The sequence below is a fragment of the Muscardinus avellanarius genome, assembly GCF_963383645.1.
Source record: "Muscardinus avellanarius genome assembly, chromosome: 1".
NCBI lineage: Eukaryota > Metazoa > Chordata > Mammalia > Rodentia > Gliridae > Muscardinus > Muscardinus avellanarius.
In genome coordinates, this window is record NC_137786.1 from 233,192,554 (window position 1) to 233,211,570 (window position 19,017).

General features: G+C 53.4%; 1 protein-coding gene across 4 annotated transcripts; it reads left to right on the plus strand.

The window, feature by feature from the left end:
* Positions 1 to 9,921: 9,921 nt before the first annotated feature.
* Positions 9,922 to 18,217, plus strand: PELI3 (pellino E3 ubiquitin protein ligase family member 3; the record flags this gene model as incomplete). 4 transcript variants are annotated; one of them, XM_080696543.1, is made up of 7 exons in its annotated part: positions 9,922 to 10,073; positions 10,635 to 10,703; positions 13,075 to 13,204; positions 13,765 to 13,866; positions 14,964 to 15,158; positions 15,443 to 15,631; positions 17,648 to 18,217. In XM_080696543.1, the coding sequence occupies 7 exons, from the start codon at positions 9,922 to 9,924 to the stop codon at positions 18,215 to 18,217; spliced, it is 1,407 nt and encodes a 468-aa protein (XP_080552669.1). The 4 variants fall into 4 exon arrangements, with proteins under 4 accessions (XP_080552669.1, XP_080552670.1, XP_080552671.1 ...); XM_080696544.1 differs by lacking the exon at positions 10,635 to 10,703; XM_080696545.1 differs by lacking the exons at positions 10,635 to 10,703; positions 13,765 to 13,866.
* Between the last annotated feature and the right edge of the window lie 800 nt (positions 18,218 to 19,017).

Genomic DNA, 19,017 nt, shown 5'->3' on the forward strand with positions numbered 1-19,017 from the left:
AACTTTTATATTTGAAAGAGTCTCACTAAGTTGCTGATGGGCTTGCTAAATTGCCGAGGCCTGGCCTCGAATTAGAGTCCTCCTGTCTCAGCCTCTCAAGTGCTGGAACTACAAGCATGCTCACACAGCATCTGGCAAGCATTTGCTTTTTTTTTTTTTTTTTTTTTTTGGCAGGTCTGGGGATTGAACCCAGGGGCTTTCGACCTCCGAGCTACACCCCAGTCCAATTTTTATTCTTTATTTTGAAAAGGGTCTTACTAAGTTGCAGAGGGCCTCACGAAGTAGAGGAAGCTGTCCACAAACCGCGATCCTCGGGTCTCAGCCTCCTGATTTCTGGGATTACAAGTGTGCACCACCCCACCCGGTGCTATTTTTGAACTTTATGGAAATGGAATCAAAGAGTAAGAATTCTGTTGTTTGGCTTCTTTTGCTCAATGTTATGTTTTAATTTTAGTAATATCTATATTGAGATGTAATTCATATTATCATGCGATTCACCCATTTAAAGTGTATAACTGAATGGGTTTCAGCATATTCACAGATACACATAACCATCAGCTCAGCTGCTGGAACATTTTCATCACCTGTTGGGCGTGGTGGTGCGCACCTATAATCCCAGCACTCGGGAGGCTGAGACAGGAGGATGGCAGGTTCCAGACCAGCCTCAGCAACTTAGTGAGGTCCTGTTTCAAAATAAAAAATAAGCACGGCATGGTGGCACACACTTGTAATCCCAGCATTTGGGAGGCTGAGACAAGAGGATCACCGTTCAAGGACAGCCTTAGCTACTACTTAGTGAGGCCCTATGCAACTCATTTAGACCCTGTTTCAAAACAAAGAATAAAAATTAGGGCTGGGGTTGCCAGGCGTAGTGGCACATGCTTGTAATCCCAGCATTCGGGAGGCTGAGACCTGAGGATGGCGGTTCGTGGACAGCCTCAGCTACTTAGTGAGGTTCTCCGCAACTTAGCGAGACCCTGTTTTAAATAAGGCCGGGCGTGGTGGCGCACGCTTGTAATCCCCGCGCTTGGGAGGCTGAGACAGGAGGATCGCACGGGTTCGAAGCCAGCCTCAGCTACTTAGTGAGGCTCTCGGCAACTTAGTGAGACCCTGTTTCCAAATAAAATATAAAATAGGTCTGGGAGTATAGCCCGGAGGTAGAAAACCTCTGGGTTCCACCCCCAGTACCACCAAATAAATAAATAAATAAATAAATAAAAATAAAATAAAGAATAAGAGCTCAAGTCTCATCTCGCCCTGCTACCGTTGTGGAGGCTGCGCTCTGAGCGGATGCGGAGGGGGCTCCCCCGAGGGCATGGCACCACCGAGGCTGCGGGGTGTCAGCTACCCTAATCCCAGCCTGTGGGACCATTCTTTTTTTTTTTTTTTTCTCGTGACACTGGAGGTGGAACCCAGGGGCACTCCTCCAAGCTACACTCCCAGTCCTCTTTTTTTATTCTTTTATTTTGAAACAGGGTCTCACTGAGTTGCAAAGGGCCTCACTAAGTAGCTGAGGCTGTCCTCGAACCACAATCATCTTGTCTCAGCTTCCCAAATTCTGGGATTACAAGCGTGCGCCACCATGCCCGGGCTCTTAATGTTCTTTTTTTGTTGTTGTTGTCATTGAATTTTTGGGGTTTTTAGCTTTTGTTTTTTCTTTTAGTGCTGCTGGGATTGCTGCGAGCCTTGTGAAGTTGCGAGGTTGACTTCAAACCTGCAATTCTCCTGTCTCAGCTTGCAAAGTACTGGGATCACAGGCATGTGCCAACCACATCTGGCCAAGAGCTAGCTCTTAAAAGGAACATCCTTAGTTGGGCATGGAGTCACACACCTGTAATCCCAGTACTTGGGAGGCAGAAACAAGAGGATCAGAGGTCCAAGGAAGCCTCAGTAAGTAGTGAGATACTCATCAACCTAGCGAGACCCTTTTTCAAAATAAAATATAAAAATTGAACTTGGGGTATAGCTCAGAGGTAGAATACTGCTGGCTTCCATCCCCAGTACCAATAATAAATAAATAATAAGTTTATTTTTAAAGTGTATTATTATTAGAAGCGTGGTGGCGCACACTTCTAATCCCAGCATTTGGGAGGCTGAGACCAGAGGATCGTGGTTCACGGCCAGCCTCAGCTACTTAGTGAGGCTCTTTGCAACTCAGTGAGACCCTGTTTCAAAATAAAGAATTAAAAATAGGGCAGGGGGTGTAGCTCGGAGGTCGAATGCTCCTGGGTTCCATCCCCAGACCCGCCAAAAAATAAAAATATAAATAAATAAATAAGTAAATAAATAAATGGAAGCTGGGCGTGGTGGCACACATTTGTAATCCCAGTACTTGGGAGGCTGAGACAGGAGGATCGTATGTTCAAAGCCAGCCTCAGCAATTTAGTGAGAACTTGTTTCCAAATAAGCTATAAAATAGATCTTAGGTTATAGCCAGGAGGTAGAAGGTCCCTCGGTTTCATTCCCAGTACCACAAAAAAATAAATAAAAATAAAAGGAATATTCTTAGCCAGGCATGGAGTCACATACCTGTAATCCAGGTACTTAGGAGGCTGAGACAAGAGGACCACAGGTTTGAGGCCAGCATCAACAATTTAGGGTGTAGCTAAACTATACCCTAAATTGCAACTAAGCCAGACTCTGTTTGAAAATAAATAAATAAAAAATAAGCCGGGCATGGTGGCACACACTTGTAATCTCAGCATTTGGGAGGCTGAGGCAGGAGGATCGTGGTTCGAAGACAGCCTCATCTACTTAGTGAGGCCCTTTGCAACTCAGTGAGACCCTGTTTCAAAATAAAAGAATAAAAAAAATAGGACTGGGAGTGTAGCTCGGAGGTAGAATGCCCCTGGCTTCCATCTCCACTGTTGTGGGGAAAAAAAAAAATCAACGGTCCCACAAGCTGGGTAACTGACACCCCGCAGCCTCAGTGGTGCCATGCCCACGGGGGAGCCTCCTCTGCATCCGCTCAGAGCGCAGCCTCCAACAGTAGCAGGGCGAGCTGAGACTGTCCAGGTCTCACCTCCGGGATGGTGGCTGGCCATGAACCTGCGATCCTCCTGTCTCAGCCTCCCAAATACTTGGATTACAAGTGTGCTCCACCACACTTGTAATAATAATAAGCTGAATTTAATAATAATAAGCTGAATGCTTATTATTTAAGTCACTAAATTTTAGGGTAATTGGTTATGCAGTAATAGATAATTAATATATCCAGGAACTGTGATAAGCTGTTCCCAGGACTACGTGGTTAAAACCTCCCAGTGAATCCAGGTGAGATATCAAGCATCATATATTCAAGCCATCAGTCCCTTCATTATAAAAGGGGCCACAGCCGGGCGTGGTGGCGCACGCTTGTAATCCCAGCATTTGGGAGGCTGAGACCGGAGGATCAAACAGGTTCGAAGCCAGCCTCAGCTCCTGAGTGAGGCTCTCGGCAACTTAGTGAGACCCTGTTTCCAAATAAAATAGAAAATAGGTCTGGGAGTATAGCCCGGAGGTAGAAAAGCCCCTGGGTTCCCTTCCCAGTACCGCAAAAAAGGAGGAAGCCATAAATCACAACTTTTTATTTTGTTTAGTTTTTGGTACTGGGGATTGAATCCAGGAGCAGTCTACCTCTGATCTACCCCTCGCCCTTTAAATTTTTTTTTATTTTGAAACAGAGTCTCGTTAGATTGCTAAGAGTCTCACTGAGTTGCTGAGGCTGGACTTGAACCTGCCATTTTTCTGCCTCAGCCTCCCAAGTACTGGGATTACAGGTGTATGCCACCAATCCAGGTTTAACTTCTTTTTCCTTTGGTACTAGGGATTGCATCCAGGGACATTCTACCTCTGAATCACACCCCTGGCACATTTTTTGGTTTGTTTTTTGGTACAGAGGAGAGAACCCAGAGGCATTCTACCTCCAAGCTCTTACCAGCCTTATTCTATTTTTAGTTTGAAACAGGGTCTTTTGAGGTTGATGAGAGTCTCACTACTTGCTGAGGCCCTCCTCGAACCTGGGATCCTCCTGACTCAGCCTCCCAAGTACTGGGATTAGAGACAGCACCACCACGCCTGGCTTTTATTTTTTGAAACAGGATTTCACTAAATTGCTGAGTGTCTAGCTAAGTTACTCAGGCTGGCCTTGAACCTGTAATTCTAAAACATTTTCTACGAAAAATAAGAACCAGGAATCAGGCATGGTGGCACACGCTTGTAATCCCAGCATTTGGGAGGCTGAAACAGGAGGATCGCAATTCGTGGACAACCTCAGCTACTTAGTGAGGCCCTCTGCAAATCAGTGAGACCCTGCTTCAAAATAAAGAATAAAAAATAGGGCTGGGAGTGTAGGTCGGAGGTAGAATGCCCCTGGGTTCCATCCGCAGTGCCACAAAATAAAAGGGGGAAAAAATAAACAGGCCTCAGGCCTCAGTCCTCTCAAGTCCTCTGCCCTCCTCATTTCTCTTCTATTTGAAATGGCCTCTTTGATCCCCGGCCACTTCCCAGCTTCATGGCACTGGGAGGAATCAGAAGCCCATAGACCAGTGTCCTGGGAACCTGGCTATCTTGGTAGGTTTTTTTTTTGTTGTTGTTGTTGTTTTTTTTTTTTTTTTTTGGTGGTACTGGGGTTCTTGGAAACCCTTCTACCTCTGGGCTACACTCCCAGACCTATTTTATATTTTTATTTGGAAACAGAGTCTCTTAAGCCAGCGCGGCTGGCTTTGAACCTGCGCGATCCTCCTGTCTCCGCCTCCCAAGCGCGGGGATTACAAGCGTGCGCCACCACAAATGGCGCCTTTTTTAAATTTTGAAACAGGGTCTCACTGAGTTACAAAGGGCCTCACTAAGTAGCTGAGGCTATCCTTGAACTGCCATCCTCCCAAATGCTGGGATTACAAGTTTTGTTTTAAATATCTTCTCTCAACTTGATAAACCAAGATTTTCCCAACCTTCAGACACTTGAACTGAAGTACTTAAGAACTGGACTGGACCTGCATGGACTGGACCTGCATGGACTGGACCTGCATGCCAGGGGAGCAGGGAGCCTGGGTAGAACTGACGCACCAGGTCAGAAAGAGGAAGTGAGGCCGGGCGTGGTGGCGCGCGCTTGTGATCCCAGCATTCGGGAGGCTGAGACGGGAGGATCGCAGTTCGTGGACAGCCTCAGCTACTTAGTGAGGCCCTTTGCAACTCAGAGAGACCCTGTTTCAAAATAAAGAATAAGAAGCCGGGCGTGGTGGTGCATGCTTGTAATCCCCATGCTTGGGAGGCGGAGACAGGAGGATCGTGCAGGTTCGACGCCAGCCTCTCTGGCTTAAGAGCCCTTGTTTCCAAATAAAAATATAAAAAATGGGTGTCTGGGAGTGTAGCCCGGAGGTGGAAGGATTTCCAGGAACCCCAGTACCAGCACAAAAAAATAATAATAATAATAAAAAAAGAAGTTGAAGAAATAGTTTGTATCTTGTTCCTTTCTTTGTCCCACCCCCTTTTATGGACTGGGGACTGAATCCAGGGGTGTTCTACTTCTGAGCTCTACCTCCAGCCCTATTTCTTGTATTATTTTGAAACAGGATCTCACTAAATTGCTGAAGGCCTCGCTAAATTGCTGAGGCTGGCCTCAAACCTGCAGTCCTCCTGTCTCAGCCTCCCGAGTGGGATTACAGGTATGTGCCACCATGCCTGGCTGTTTGTCTCCTTTGAAGCAAAAGAGATGAGATCTACATTGAAGACAGAGAAGGGAGGGGCTGCGTATGGGGAATTGAGACGAGTACTGCAAAATCATACACCAGCACAGGTAGGTACCACTATTATTCCCATTTTACATGTAAGGAACTTGAGACGCAGATAAGAAGCAGGCGTTCGTGGGACAAAGCCCTGGATTTAGAACCAAAAGTCAAGGTGGGAGCTTGGGAACTGGTGGCTGTTGGTGATGTCCCAACTCTCACTTCCTCTTTTTTGCGGGTCTGGGGATGAAACCCAGGGGCATTCGACCTCCGAGCTACACCCCCTGCCCTATTTTTTTTATTTTTTATTTTGAAACAGAGTCTCACTGAGTTGCAAAGGGCTTCACCAAGTAGTAGCTGAGGCTGTCCGTGAACCACGATCCTCCTACCTCAGCCTCCCAAATGCTGGGATTACAAGCGTGCGCCACCACGCCCGGCCACGCCCGGCCACGCCCGGCTTCTTATTCTTTATTTTGAAACAGGGTCTCTCTGAGTTGCAAAGGGCCTCACTAAGTACCTGAGGCTGTCCACGAACTGCGATCCTCCCGTCTCAGCCTCCCAAATCCTGGGATTACAAGCCTGCGTCACCACGCCCGGCCTCACTTCCTCTTTCTGACCTGGTGTGTCAGTTCTACCCAGGCTCCCTGCTCCCCTGGCATGCAGGTCCAGTCCAGCGCTCCACCAGGGAAGAAACTTCTGTCTCTTCTGCGAGTCTTGGCAATCTCACAGACCTTCCTGGCCACAGTCCGTGGTCCTGCAGTAGCAACTGGGACTCCTGTCTGACTGCACGGCCTGGAGCAAGTTTCCCCCACACCTGTTTCCTCATCTGTAAATGGGGGATTCTAACAGCTATTCAGTACCTGGTCACGAGGGCTGGGCAGGCAGTGTGCCGGAAGCCAGGGTTACACGAGGGAACGAGGCTGTCCCAGTCAGTGCCTGCTGTAGGCGTCTGGCGATGCCAGCAATCCTGCAGTGCGGTTGGTAAAGCAAGTGGTATCTTTGCCTATATTTAGGTGTGGGAGTTAATAGGGTGGATGTGGTGGGGTCCCAGAGTGTGAGAGATTAGGAGCTTTACCTGCAACAAATTGTGGCGTGGATCGGAAGCAAGTTGCAGATGTTCTCTCTTGGGAATGTGTAGGCAAATTCCTGTTCATTCTTGATGACTGAGGTCAAAGGCCACCTCCTCCACGCAGCCTTCTTTGATGTTCTCATAAAACACACCCCTCGCCAGGCGTGCTGGCACACACTTGTAATCCCAGTACTCGGGAGGCTGAGACAGGAGGATCACAGGTTCGCGGCCAGCCTCAACACTTAGGTCATCGGTAACTTAGTGGGCCTCTGTTTCAAAATAAAAGAATAAAAGTGGGCTGGAGGTGTAGCTTGGAGGTAGAATGCCCCTGGGTTCCATCCCCAGTACCACAAAAAATAAATAAACAAAGGGTGGACCTGCCTCAGCCCGTGGTTATTGCTGAAAACCAAGAGATGCTGAGCAAAAGGGGCCTCATCTGTTGCAGATAAAGTTTCTCCTCCGAGCCCCCATCCTGCCATCCTTAATCATACAATGTCAGAAGTCAGGAGACTGGGCACAGCGGGGCACTCCTGGAATCCTAGTCCTTGGGATGCTGAGACAGGAGGATGGCAGGTTCAATCAGCCTCAGCAATTTAGCAAGACCCTCAGCAACTTTAGGGAGATCATGTTTCCAAATTAAAAATAAAAAAGGAGCCGGGCGTGGTGGCGCACGCTTGTAATCCCCGCGCTTGGGAGGCAGAGACAGGAGGATCGCGCAGGTTCGAAGCCAGCCGCGCGCGCTGGCTTAGGAGACCCTGTTTCCAAATATAAAATGTAAAAAGAGGTCTGGGAGTGTAGCCCGGAGGTAGAAGGGCTTCCAGGAACCCCAGTACCACCAAAAAAATAAATAAATAAATAAATAAATAAAAAATAAAAAAAATTAAAAAGGACTGGGGATAGAGCTCAGAAGTAGAGTGTCCCTGGGTTCAATCCCCGCCACACACACACACAAAGTCCAGAGGCCAAGGGCTAAGATGCAGCTGGTGGTAGAAACTTGCCTAGCTTGTGCAATACCCTGGGTTCCATCTTCAGCACCGTTAAAAGGAACTAATGAATGAATGAATCAAGAATCTAGACTTTGGAATCGTTCAGCCGAGATTCCCCTCTTGCCTCTTTTCTAGCAAAACAACCGCGAGCAAGTCATTTTTGTAAAACTATTACTTTTCTCCGTAAAAATGGACGATTACCATGCCGGGAATTAAATGGTTCCATCTGCTCAAAGCCAGCCCAGAACTCCTGGGATGGAGGATGGAAGGGGTCTTTCGCAAGCCCCGGGCTCAGGGTCCGCAAGCCGCCAAAGGTCTGCTTACCCTTCCTGGCCTCGCGGCGGGGGCGCGTGTGGCTGGAGAGGAGGGGCACAGGAGGTGTCTCCGGACACCCCGGGCTCAGAGCTCTGGAGACCCCCAGCGAGAGAGTGGCCGAGCTGGGCTGCGTGCGCCTCAGGTCAAGCGGAGCCCCTTTCTGGGGCCTCAGCCGCTGCCGCCCACCCCCTCCTCCGGCTCCTCGTGTTTAACTTTCCTCTCCTCCTCGCCCCGTTTCTCCCCTTCTCTAACTCCAAGGGTTCCCCATATGGGAGTCGGGGTCTTCGGGCTTCAGGTGGGGAGTCCCCGGCCTAAAGCTTGCGAGAGGCGCTTCAGGTCCAGGGCGAGGTCTCCGGCCCACGGTGAGGTGGGGGCGCCAGGGTCTGCGGGGCAGCCCCGGAATCCCCGGGAATGGGGGCGGAGTCTGGGAGCCCGCAGGGGGTTGGGGTCTCGAAGACTACCTGGGAGCTCCTCCGCCAGAGAGGAGGCCTAGCGAGGAATCCGCCACGGCTGTGGGCGGGGCTTTCCCGGGCCCGGGGGCGGGGCCAGAGCAAGGGGCGTGGCCTCAGAGACGCTGCCCCGCCGACCAGGGCGAGGCTAGACTGCAGGGGAGGCGCCTTTGGGCGGGCGGGGATGGCCGCGGGGCGGGGCCAGTGGGCGGGGCGTCCCGTGGGGGCGGGGCGTCGAGCTAGGGGTGGGGCGGGGCGCTGCGCGCTCGCCCCCTCCTCGGGCCCCGGGTGTCCCCGTGACGAGGCCGCGCGGAGCCGCCGCGGGCCAGGCCCTTCCCGCCGCAGCGGCCGGTGCGGGGCAGGCGCGGGGCGGGCGGGAGCGCGGCCAGGTGAGGCCGCCGGGGCGAGGGGCGGGGGCGGCGCGGGGGGCGTGTTTGCGCGTCTGGGGTGCTGGGTCCCGGCCCGCGCCCGCGGCCGTCTGCGCGTGTGCGCGTCTCTGCGGTGTGGGGTGCGGGTGTGCACGGCCGGGTGTGCGGGGCCGCGCGTGCGCGCGCGTGTGGAGGGGCTGCGGGTGTGTATCTGCGTATGCGCGGCGCGGGGCGCGGGGCGCGGGCCTGCCCTCGCAGCCGCTCCGGCGTGGGGATGCTTTCCAGACGGGCAGGAGACCGGCCCTGCCGCAGCCCGAGCCGGAGGGGGAGCGCCGCCCCCACAGGCCTCCAGAGACGGCGGCCTCGGGACGCAGACGGACACCTGAGGGAGGGAGAGGGGGCCACCAGGAGGGGGCCAGAGGCCTGCCCTCGGGGGAGCCGCGATGGGGAGACTGGCTGGCGTCTCCTCGCGTGGCTGGCGAGGTGGAGGTTGCGACAGGCAGAGAGGGGAGGAGGGTGGTAAGGAGCCAGGGAAAAGGACAGTCCTGGGAGGACAGAGAGTCATTGAGAATCAGACAGGCGGACAGAGGCCTGGAAAGGTTAGGAGAGACAGATCCCAAGAACCTGACAGAGGTTAGCTCAGAAGTCCTGGTGCTGAAAGCTCAAGCCAGGAATTGAATCTGAGTTAAGGAGTAAGAGCCCCCAAGTCCTTTGCCCCTTTCCCAAGCACATCCCAGATTAGGATTTTGGTCAAGAAACAACTCGGGCCACCCGGAGTTGGTCCATCCTCCTGGGCCTCTGACTCTGCCACTCTTCCCTCTTGGCTCATCCCACCCACCTTCCCTTCCTGGTATCCCAGCAACCCGGGTAGGTTAGAGGAGGCAGAGGTGAACGGTTTCCATGACAATAGGGGCTGTGAAAGGTCACTCTTGCCCTAGCCTAGGTGGCCTTGGGCAGACCTGAGCTGGGAATGAGGGGTCCAGGATGGAAAGCTGCTAAGTTCTTTTCTCCTCTTCCATTCTGCCTAGAATGGTGCTGGAAGGAAACCCCGAAGTGGGGTGCTCCCGAACCTCAGATCTCCAGCATCCTGGGAACAAGGGCTCTCGCGTTCTCTCTTCTCCCAGTGAAGAGGCACAGCCCGGCGAGGAGCCCATCAAGTATGGCGAACTCATCGTCCTGGGGTGAGCCTCTCTGGTCCAGGAGGGGCGGGCACCTGGCACTCCCCAGGACAGCCAGAAGAAGGGCCCCAGCCACCCTTTACATAGGCCCTTCTGCTGTTTGTCCCTTGTTATCTTCCCCACTGAAAGACAAATTTGACCAATCCACCTCAATTCCTAATGATTATTTTATCTTCCGGTTTCTCATAAATTCCTGAGACAAGTCTTAACTTGCCACCCAAATTTCAGATCGAATGAGAAAAAAGTAACAGCAGCTGCCTTCCACAGAGCACCTGGTGTGTGTGGTGTGAGGTGAAGAACTCTGGTTGTGCAGCAGAACTGCGTGGCTCCAATCTTGCCGCTGCACACTGCCGAACTTCCCTGTGCCTCTGTTTGCCTGTTTTGCAAACAGGGATAACAATAATCCCAACCTCAGAGGGTTGTAGGAAGGAAGGAAAGAAGGACGAAAGGAAAGGAGGTGATTTCTGTAAATTACGTAGAACAGCACCCAGCACGTATCAGGTGTTCTGGGAGGCCCGTGCCAAGCGCTTTCATGGACATTATTTCATTTCAATCTTCACAAAGATGCTGTGAGGAAGGTGAGGAGACCGAGGCTCAGAGAGGGGAAGTGACTGGCCCAAGGGCACACAGCTGGTAAGTGGCAGGGCTGGGATTTGGACCCAGGTCTTTCTTACTCAGCCGCAGCTCACCCTCATGCTACAGATGGGAAAACCGAGGCCAGGAGAGAGGAAGCGTGGGAGTTGGGGGCTGGGCAGATCTCCTCCCTTCTGGTTTTGGCCTGCCCTGGGTCCCTGCACCTCCCACAGAGATCCGTCCTCCTCGCCACCCATGTCTCTTTTTGGCCTCTCTGCCATCAGTCCTGAACAAACTCCTTGATAGGACTTGATAGACGATAGTATCACGATGGCAGTGATTAAGGAATAATAACAACTACTCTTTGTTGATGCTTATGTTCATGTGTTTTTTTTTAAAAAGTAACACTAATAATTAACATTTATCAAAGGTTTGATGTAATTATACCAAACTGTACCAAGCATTCTCAAAGGGTTTTTCTTGCTTAGTTCTAAAAATGGACCTGTGAAGTAGGTCCTGAAAAAATGAGCCCCGTTCTACAGGGGTCATGTGATAAGGAGAAGAGCCAAGACTTAAGCCAGGCTTATGTGAGTCCTGAGCCTGGGTCCTGAGTCCTGAGCCTGGGTCCCTCTAGGTCTGCTTCCCAACTCCACAGGAAGAGCTCAGATGGGCAGAAGCAGTCCCTTCTTGTGTTTGTTTGTTTGTTTGTTTGTTTGTTTGTTTGTTTTTTGAGATACTGGGAGTGGAACCCAGAGACATTCTACCTCCGAGCTACATTCCCAGCCCTATTTTTTATTCTTTATTTTGAAAGAGGGTCTCACTGAGTTGCAAAGGGCCTCACTAAGTAGCTGAGGCTGTCTGCGAACCGTGATCCTCATGTCTCAGCCTCCCAAATGCTGGGATTCCAAGCATGTGCCACCATGGCCAGCTCTTGGGGGTTTTGTATGGGTAAAGCACCTGCTGGATGTCCCCAAGGAAGGGCTGGCTTCCCAGCTGAAGCCAAGGTCACCGATGGTGGGACCTAAGGAGATGAAACCTCTCGGTAGCCATCTGTCCTCTGCATCTGGCTGGTGTGAGGGCCACCAGGGTGTACATTTCAAATACAGTTTAATGGGCCCACCTCAAACTTGCAGAATCAGAATCTCCGTGGCTGGGACCAGAGAAGCTAGATTTTTTTTGGGGGGTGGGTGGTACTGGGGTTCCTGGAAACCCTTCTCCGGGGTACACTCCCAGACCTATTTTATATTTTTATTTGGAAACAGGGTCTCTTAGGCCAGCGAGGCTGGCTTCAAACCTGCGCGATCCTCCTTTCTCTGCCTCCCAAGCGCGGGGATTACAAGCGCCACCACGCCCGGCCAGAGAAGCTAGGTGTTAACAAACTCTCCAAGAAATTGTGACCCAAGCAGTCTTATTTGGCAGCTATTTATCCCATCACTTCCTACTCCAAAGCCTTCTATGGCTCCCTGCTGCCCACAGAATACTGCTCTTAGCCTGATGTTTCCGGCCTTTCCTTGAGCGTCATCTTCCCCTGCTGCACTTCACAGCACAAGTCCCCAATCTCTGATCCAGCAAACCCTGCCAGCCTTGGGGCCTTGGCTCAGGGTGAGCCCTCCAACTGCAAGGGTGTCTACGAGTCCAGAGTTGGGCAGGCCTGAGCTCAGATCTGGACGTTTTTACTTAGTAGCCTGAGACAAATCACTTTACCTCCTTGAGCCTCAATGTCTCTCATTTGTAATATGGGAAGAAAGACAGCTGCTTGGCAGGACACCGCACAGATTCTGTTAGGCGATCGAGACCGTGAAGGGCCGGGAGCACAGAGGCAGCAGGGCCTGGCTGCGGTGACTCCGCCATCGTTGCCTCTCACGTTCACTCCCTCCCGACCGGAGCTGGAGAGGAAGGTGGAAATTTGACTTGTATGGAGATGTGGAGGTAGTGGCATTGTGGGTCTATTTTTTTCATTTCCATTTCTAGTAGTGATGTAATAAATGATAATGTGGTATAAGTGAATTCTTTCCAGTTCCTCAAGGCCAAATATAGGTGTTTTCTCTCCCAGAAACCTGATCCTGGGAACAATTCCCCCCTCCTACCTCTGGCCCCAGGTGCACTTAGCTTGTGCCTGGGCCATGGCAGGTGGTACCTGGGTTCCTTGAGCCGTTGGGGAGCTCCCTACACTGAGGGTGCAAAACTGACCCGTGGTGTGTCACTTCTATCCTCCAGTGCCCAGCACCTGCCCAGGCACCAAATACTTGGTTAATTGAATGAATGCCCCCTCCAACCAGGGCGCTGGTTTACCACTGTGGGTTCTAGAGATTGTTTATTAAAGTAGGATCTGCCCAGAGTTGGCAGTTTTCTCCAAGTCTCAGCAGGGGCTCATTTTCTCTTTCTTTCTCTCCTCCCCCAACCCTGTTTTCTGAACCCCCTGCAACCACAGCTACAATGGGTGTCTAGCAAATGGGGACAAGGGCCGCCGGCGGAGCCGCCTGGCACTGAGCCGCCGGCCACATGCCAACGGAGTGAAGCCAGACGTCATGCACCACATCTCTACGCCGCTCGTCTCCAAGGCAAGCAGCTCGGGGGACCCCCGCTGTCCTGCCCTCCCCGCCCCAGGGCCAGATCTTCGGGCTTCCCGGGCCAACCTGCCACCAACCCACCATGCCATTACTTTCTCTGTTGCCTGCCGGGCAACAGAGAGATGATGGCGATGGGAAATCCTTTGCAGTGTGCACAGTCCTTTATGGTTCTCAGAACATCTCCTTGGCCATCATTCATTGGCTGGAAACCATCAGTATCATTTTAGAGGCAGCCAAGGCTCCAAGAGGAGGCTTGAGAGGACTGGGGTAGAAGTCACCCTCTGTTGTTTCCAGCCATGTGGCCCTGGGCCAGTTCTTCTCTCTGACCTTCTGTTCCCTCAACTGTAAAATGGGAACAATAAGCCCATACTTGGGGTGGCTGGAGGATTAAATAAGGAGCCCATGTAGAGCACCTGCTGTCAGTCCCCCCCTACACAGGATGGAGCCACCCCTGCTCAGGAGTGGCCGTTGGGCCCTGAGCTTTTTTCGGGCTCAGAAGCTTAACCTCTCCTGGCCACATAGCCTGAGAGGTGACTTCTTTCTCCCTACAGGCACTGAGTAACCGAGGCCAGCACAGCATCTCCTACACACTGTCCCGGAGCCACTCAGTCATAGTGGAGTACACACATGACAGTGACACAGACATGTTCCAGGTATGCTCAGCCCCTCCACCAGCCACCTCCTGGCTGCTGGGCTTTGTAGGCATTCCAGAGTAAGGCCATGAGACTGGAGGCCATGGGAAAGGTGCTTTGGGGGACTCGGTGCTTCAAATGAGGAGGCTCTCTGTTCCTGTGTGGCCACTGGCTTTACACTCACTCAGCAGATAGTCACGGAATCAAGATTCAGACGTCCAGGGCACAGTGGCACATGCCTGGAATCCCAGTACTGGGAGGCTGAGACAGTAGGATTGCAGTGAGGCCAGTCTCAGCAACTTAGCAAGACCCTATTCCAACATAAAAAATAAAAAGGACTGGAGGTGTAGCTCAGAGGTAAAGTGTCCCTGACTTCAGTCCCCTCAGTATGTAAAATAAAATAGGGCTAGGGAGTGTAGTTCATAGGTAAAACCCTCCTGGGTTTAATCCTAATAACAAACCACACATGCGCGCGCGCACACACACACACACACACACACACACACACACACACACACACGATGCCCAAACAGTTTCAACCGTTTCAGAATTCAGAAGGCAGGGGGGAGAATCATACCTGATTCAGATGCCACCTCCACCACTTACTGATGGAAGACTTAGTCACATAGCTCCTCTGGGCTTTGGTCTCATTGGTGAATGGGAACTATAACAGCACCCACCCCTGGGAAGATTAACTGAGTTGCATTGCACTTAAAATGCTCAGCGCATAGTGAATTCTTACTAAAAAGTCACTATTTGCTATGACTCTTTGAGGCCTCCCACAGCAGTCAAGGTCAGTATTTAAGCTATTGGACACCACGCCACTGTCACCTCTTCATTGTTACATTAGCAAATCAAATAGTTTTATTGAGTGGGGTACTCCCCAGAGCTGTTGAAGCTGCGGAGGAGATGGAGGAGACGCTCCCGACCCAAGACCCCACCTAGGAGCCTCGAGGGTCCTGAGAGATATGATGGCGCTGCCCTTCCTCTGGGCCTGGCAGCCGTATAGTGGCTCCACGGCCCTGCACACAGCTGCTGAGCGGCTGAGGAGGGGAATCCTGAGATGCTCCGGTGCCGTGAGCCTGTGAGGCCTGCTTTCTTCCTCCCCTCCCTTGCAGATTGGTCGCTCCACTGAGAACATGATCGACTTTGTGGTGACGGACACGTCCCCTGGAGGAGGGGCTGCTGAGGGCCATTCTGCCCAGAGCACCATTTCCCGCTACGCCTGCCGCATCCTCTGTGACCGCCGGCCACCCTATACCGCCCGCATCTATGCCGCTGGCTTTGATGCTTCCAGCAACATCTTCCTTGGAGTGAGTGAGCCCCCAGGCCGGGACCAGCTCTTCACTGGAGAGTGAGCAGGGGGAGGCTGGGGAGGTGCAGCGCCCTGGAGCCATGGGCTGGCCCTCAGTCGTCCTCCCAGGACCCGTGCAAGCTCTAGCAGCTCCGCTTCACAGATGCGCAGAGTGAGGCCTAGGGAGTCAGGCAGTACCCTGAGTCCTGCAGTCCTCTGGGTGCTACCCCTGAGTCTGAGGGTAGAGAGGAAGCCTGCTGGGGGCTACTCAGGGATGTGATCCGATCCCTCATGTGGTCCCAGGAACGGGCAGCCAAATGGCGGACCCCGGATGGCCTGATGGATGGCCTGACCACCAATGGGGTCCTGGTGATGCACCCCGCGGGCGGCTTCTCCGAGGACTCGGCCCCGGGTGTCTGGCGGGAGATCTCTGTCTGCGGGAACGTGTACACGCTGCGGGACAGCCGCTCAGCCCAGCAGCGGGGGAAGCTGGTAGGTCCACTCCATCTCCCCTCCCATCCTTCCCAGGCCCACAGTCTGCCCATCCCCTGTCCAAGCCAGGAGGTGATCTGCTGCCCTCACGATCAAGGGAACCCCAGTGGACCCCGTCCGGGGGAATCCCAGGCTCAGGGAGTTGGCAGCTGCCATTTGACCCACAGACAGGCATCCGCAGGTATAGCCTGCACACTGCTGGAGATCTGTGGAGCGTGGGAAGTGGTGCTGCGCAAGGGACCGTGCAGACCCAGCGGCTTTGAGGCTGCAATCTTTGAGGCTCTTGTGAGGATGACACTTGGTCCATGTGTGAGCAGTTTATAGCCGGGAGTGCCGGCAGTTTGTAGCATGTCTGTCACGTACAAGTGAGTTTAGCTTTATTATCCTCTCCCAGGGGGGAAGGGCCCTTGGAGTAGTTCTGACAGTGCCGGCCGCGTGGAAGCCCCACGTGGTCCAGTGGTTCAGAGCAGAGCGCTAAGGTTGAGCGCTGGCAGTGTGGCCTAGAGGGAGCCGGGGGCATGTGCCCACCCTTCTCCTGGGTCTGAACACATTTGCCAAGGAGATGCAAAACCTCAGGAGACAGCAGGGCTTAGCTTCTCGAGTGTTCACTCTACTGGAGGATTTGGGAAGAATTAGTTTTAAAACTATGCATGTAAGCTGGGCATGGTGGCACATGCCTGTCGTCCTAGTACTTGGGAGGCTGAGACAGGAAGAGAGCAGGTGTGAGGCCTGCCTCAGCAGCTTAGTGAGAGCTTCAGCAGCTTAGCTAGGTTCACAGTCGGCCTGCCCGCCTGCCTTCCCTCCCGCTGGAGACGGAATGCTGGAGCGCTCTACCTCCAAGCTGTACTCCCAGCCCTTTTTTATTTTTTATTTTGAAATAGGGTCTTGATAAGTTGCTGAGGGTCTTGCTAAATTGCTTGAGGCTGACCTTAAACTTGCAATCCCCTTGTCTCAGCCTCCCAAATACTGGAATTTTAGGTGTGTGCTACCACTCCTGGTGCAAGATCCTGTTTCAAAAGAAAAAATAACCAAGCCAGGCATGGCGATGCATGTTTATAATCCCCGCACTTGGGAGGCTGAGACAGGATCGCACAGATTCGAAGCCAGCCTCAGCTACTTAATGAGGCTCTCAGCAACTTATTGAGACCCTGTTTCCAAATAAAATATAAAATAGGTCTGAGAGTATAGCCGGGAGGTAGAAAGCCCCTGGGTTCCACCCCCTGTACCACCAAAAAATAAAAAATAACCAGACGCAGTGGCATAAGCCTATAATCTCAGTACTTGGGAAGCTGAGACAGGAGGATCGCAGGTTAAAGGTTAGTCTCACCAACTTAGTGAGGCCCTGTTTCAAAACAAAAAATAAAATAGGTCTGGGGTTGCAGCTCAGAGGTAGGATACCCCTGGGTTCAATCCCTAATAACACACACACACACACACACACACACACACACACACACGATACACATGAACTCTGCATACGCTTGTGAGCGTGTATGGTATGCCAGGTACCATCCCCAATGTTTACACCTATTGGTTCCTTTAATCTTCATGAGACCCAGTCAAGATACCAGGATATGAAATCCACCTTGAGGATGAGGAGACTAAGACAGGGACATAGAGTTACTGTCAGGCCAGAATTCAAGCCCAGGACTGTGGCTGGAGTCCTTGATGTTAACCATGATCCCTGGGTCGGCTGCTTTGGGCTAAGTATCCAGCATTCCCTGTGAGATGTTTCCTGTCTCTGCCCTTACGAGAGAGCTTCAGAAAGTGTTTTAGAAAAACCTTGTTTGGGTCCTGACCTCTTGACAGATGAGGACACCAAAGCCCAGGCCAAGAGCGCAGGATGGCATGCCCCTGTCTGCCCTCCCGCCCCATGCCACCCAGCCTGGCCTGCTGGCCCTGTGTGCCACGGGGGGTGGGTGTTAGTGGGATGGATGGAGGGCTTGGCTGGGGCAAGGCTGCCCAGTGACGGGGTGGGGGGCTCTCTGGCTAAAGCCCTTCTGCTGCTTCTGGCAGGTGGAGAATGAATCCAACGTGCTGCAAGACGGCTCGCTCATCGACCTGTGTGGGGCCACGCTGCTATGGCGCACCCCGGCGGGGCTGCTGCGGGCACCCACACTGAAGCAGCTGGAGGCCCAGCGGCAGGAGGCCAACGCGGCGCGGCCCCAGTGCCCCGTGGGCCTCAGCACCCTGGCCTTCCCCAGCCCAGCCCGTGGCCGCACAGCCCCTGACAAGCAGCAGCCCTGGGTCTATGTCCGTTGCGGCCACGTCCACGGCTACCATGGCTGGGGCTGCCGGCGGGAACGGGGACCCCAGGAGCGCGAGTGTCCTCTCTGCCGCCTCGTGGGGCCCTATGTACCCCTGTGGCTTGGCCAGGAGGCTGGCCTCTGTCTGGACCCCGGGCCGCCCAGCCATGCCTTTGCACCCTGTGGCCATGTCTGCTCAGAGAAGACTGCCCGCTACTGGGCCCAGACACCACTGCCCCACGGCACCCATGCCTTCCATGCCGCCTGCCCCTTTTGTGGGGCTTGGCTCACTGGCGAGCATGGCTGCGTCCGCCTCATCTTCCAGGGGCCACTGGACTAGGCTCAGGTCTTTGCTGCCAATCCCGCCCGCTCACCCAGGCCCTCCGCCTCCTGCAGCCTGGATGGAGCTCTGCATGTGGGACTCTGCCTGCCAGCGCCTAGCCACACTGTTGGACACATCGGATGGGCTATGACCCTCCAACCGCCCTGGTCCCCAAGGAGGTCCCTGGGATCTTGACCCCAGCTCCGCCCCAGGTTGATGGAGGGAAGCGCAGCCCTATGCCCATGCCCTTCCTGGGGTGTCCTACATCATGCCGGCGACACTGTGCCCCTGGGGGAGTGAAGGGCCCATGGCCCCTGATCCCCAGCTTGGGCTGGCTGCGCCCTGAGCCTGCCCACCCGGTAACAGACATTTGTCCTTTATGCTGCTGCCCTGGGCTCCTCTATAAACCTTGCTGCTCAGCTGCCCTCACAGATCCACGTGTCCCGCATGCATGCCCCAAGGGGGGCGGGCAGGCTGGGACTGGCATGTGCTGACGCTCACAGACATGGACTCTGTGCCAAGGAGTTCTAGAGTCCGAAACAGGTTCCCCGCCTGGTGGAGTTCGTAGGTCTAGTGGAGGACGGACCAGATTACTGTCCCCAGCTTACAGACAGGTGGCTTCATATGTTAGGATCAGAGAATTGTCAGGGGCCGGGGGCAGCCCTCCTGGCCACGGAGCAGAGAGCCAGACATTGAGACCTCGTAGGAGCTCAGACTCCATGGCAGCGCAGGAGCAGCCAGGCCCACAGGATCGGTAGGAGCAGAGCGGGTGGGAAGCAGGAGCTGAGTGGCAGATTCAGGGGGCTGGCACATGGGTT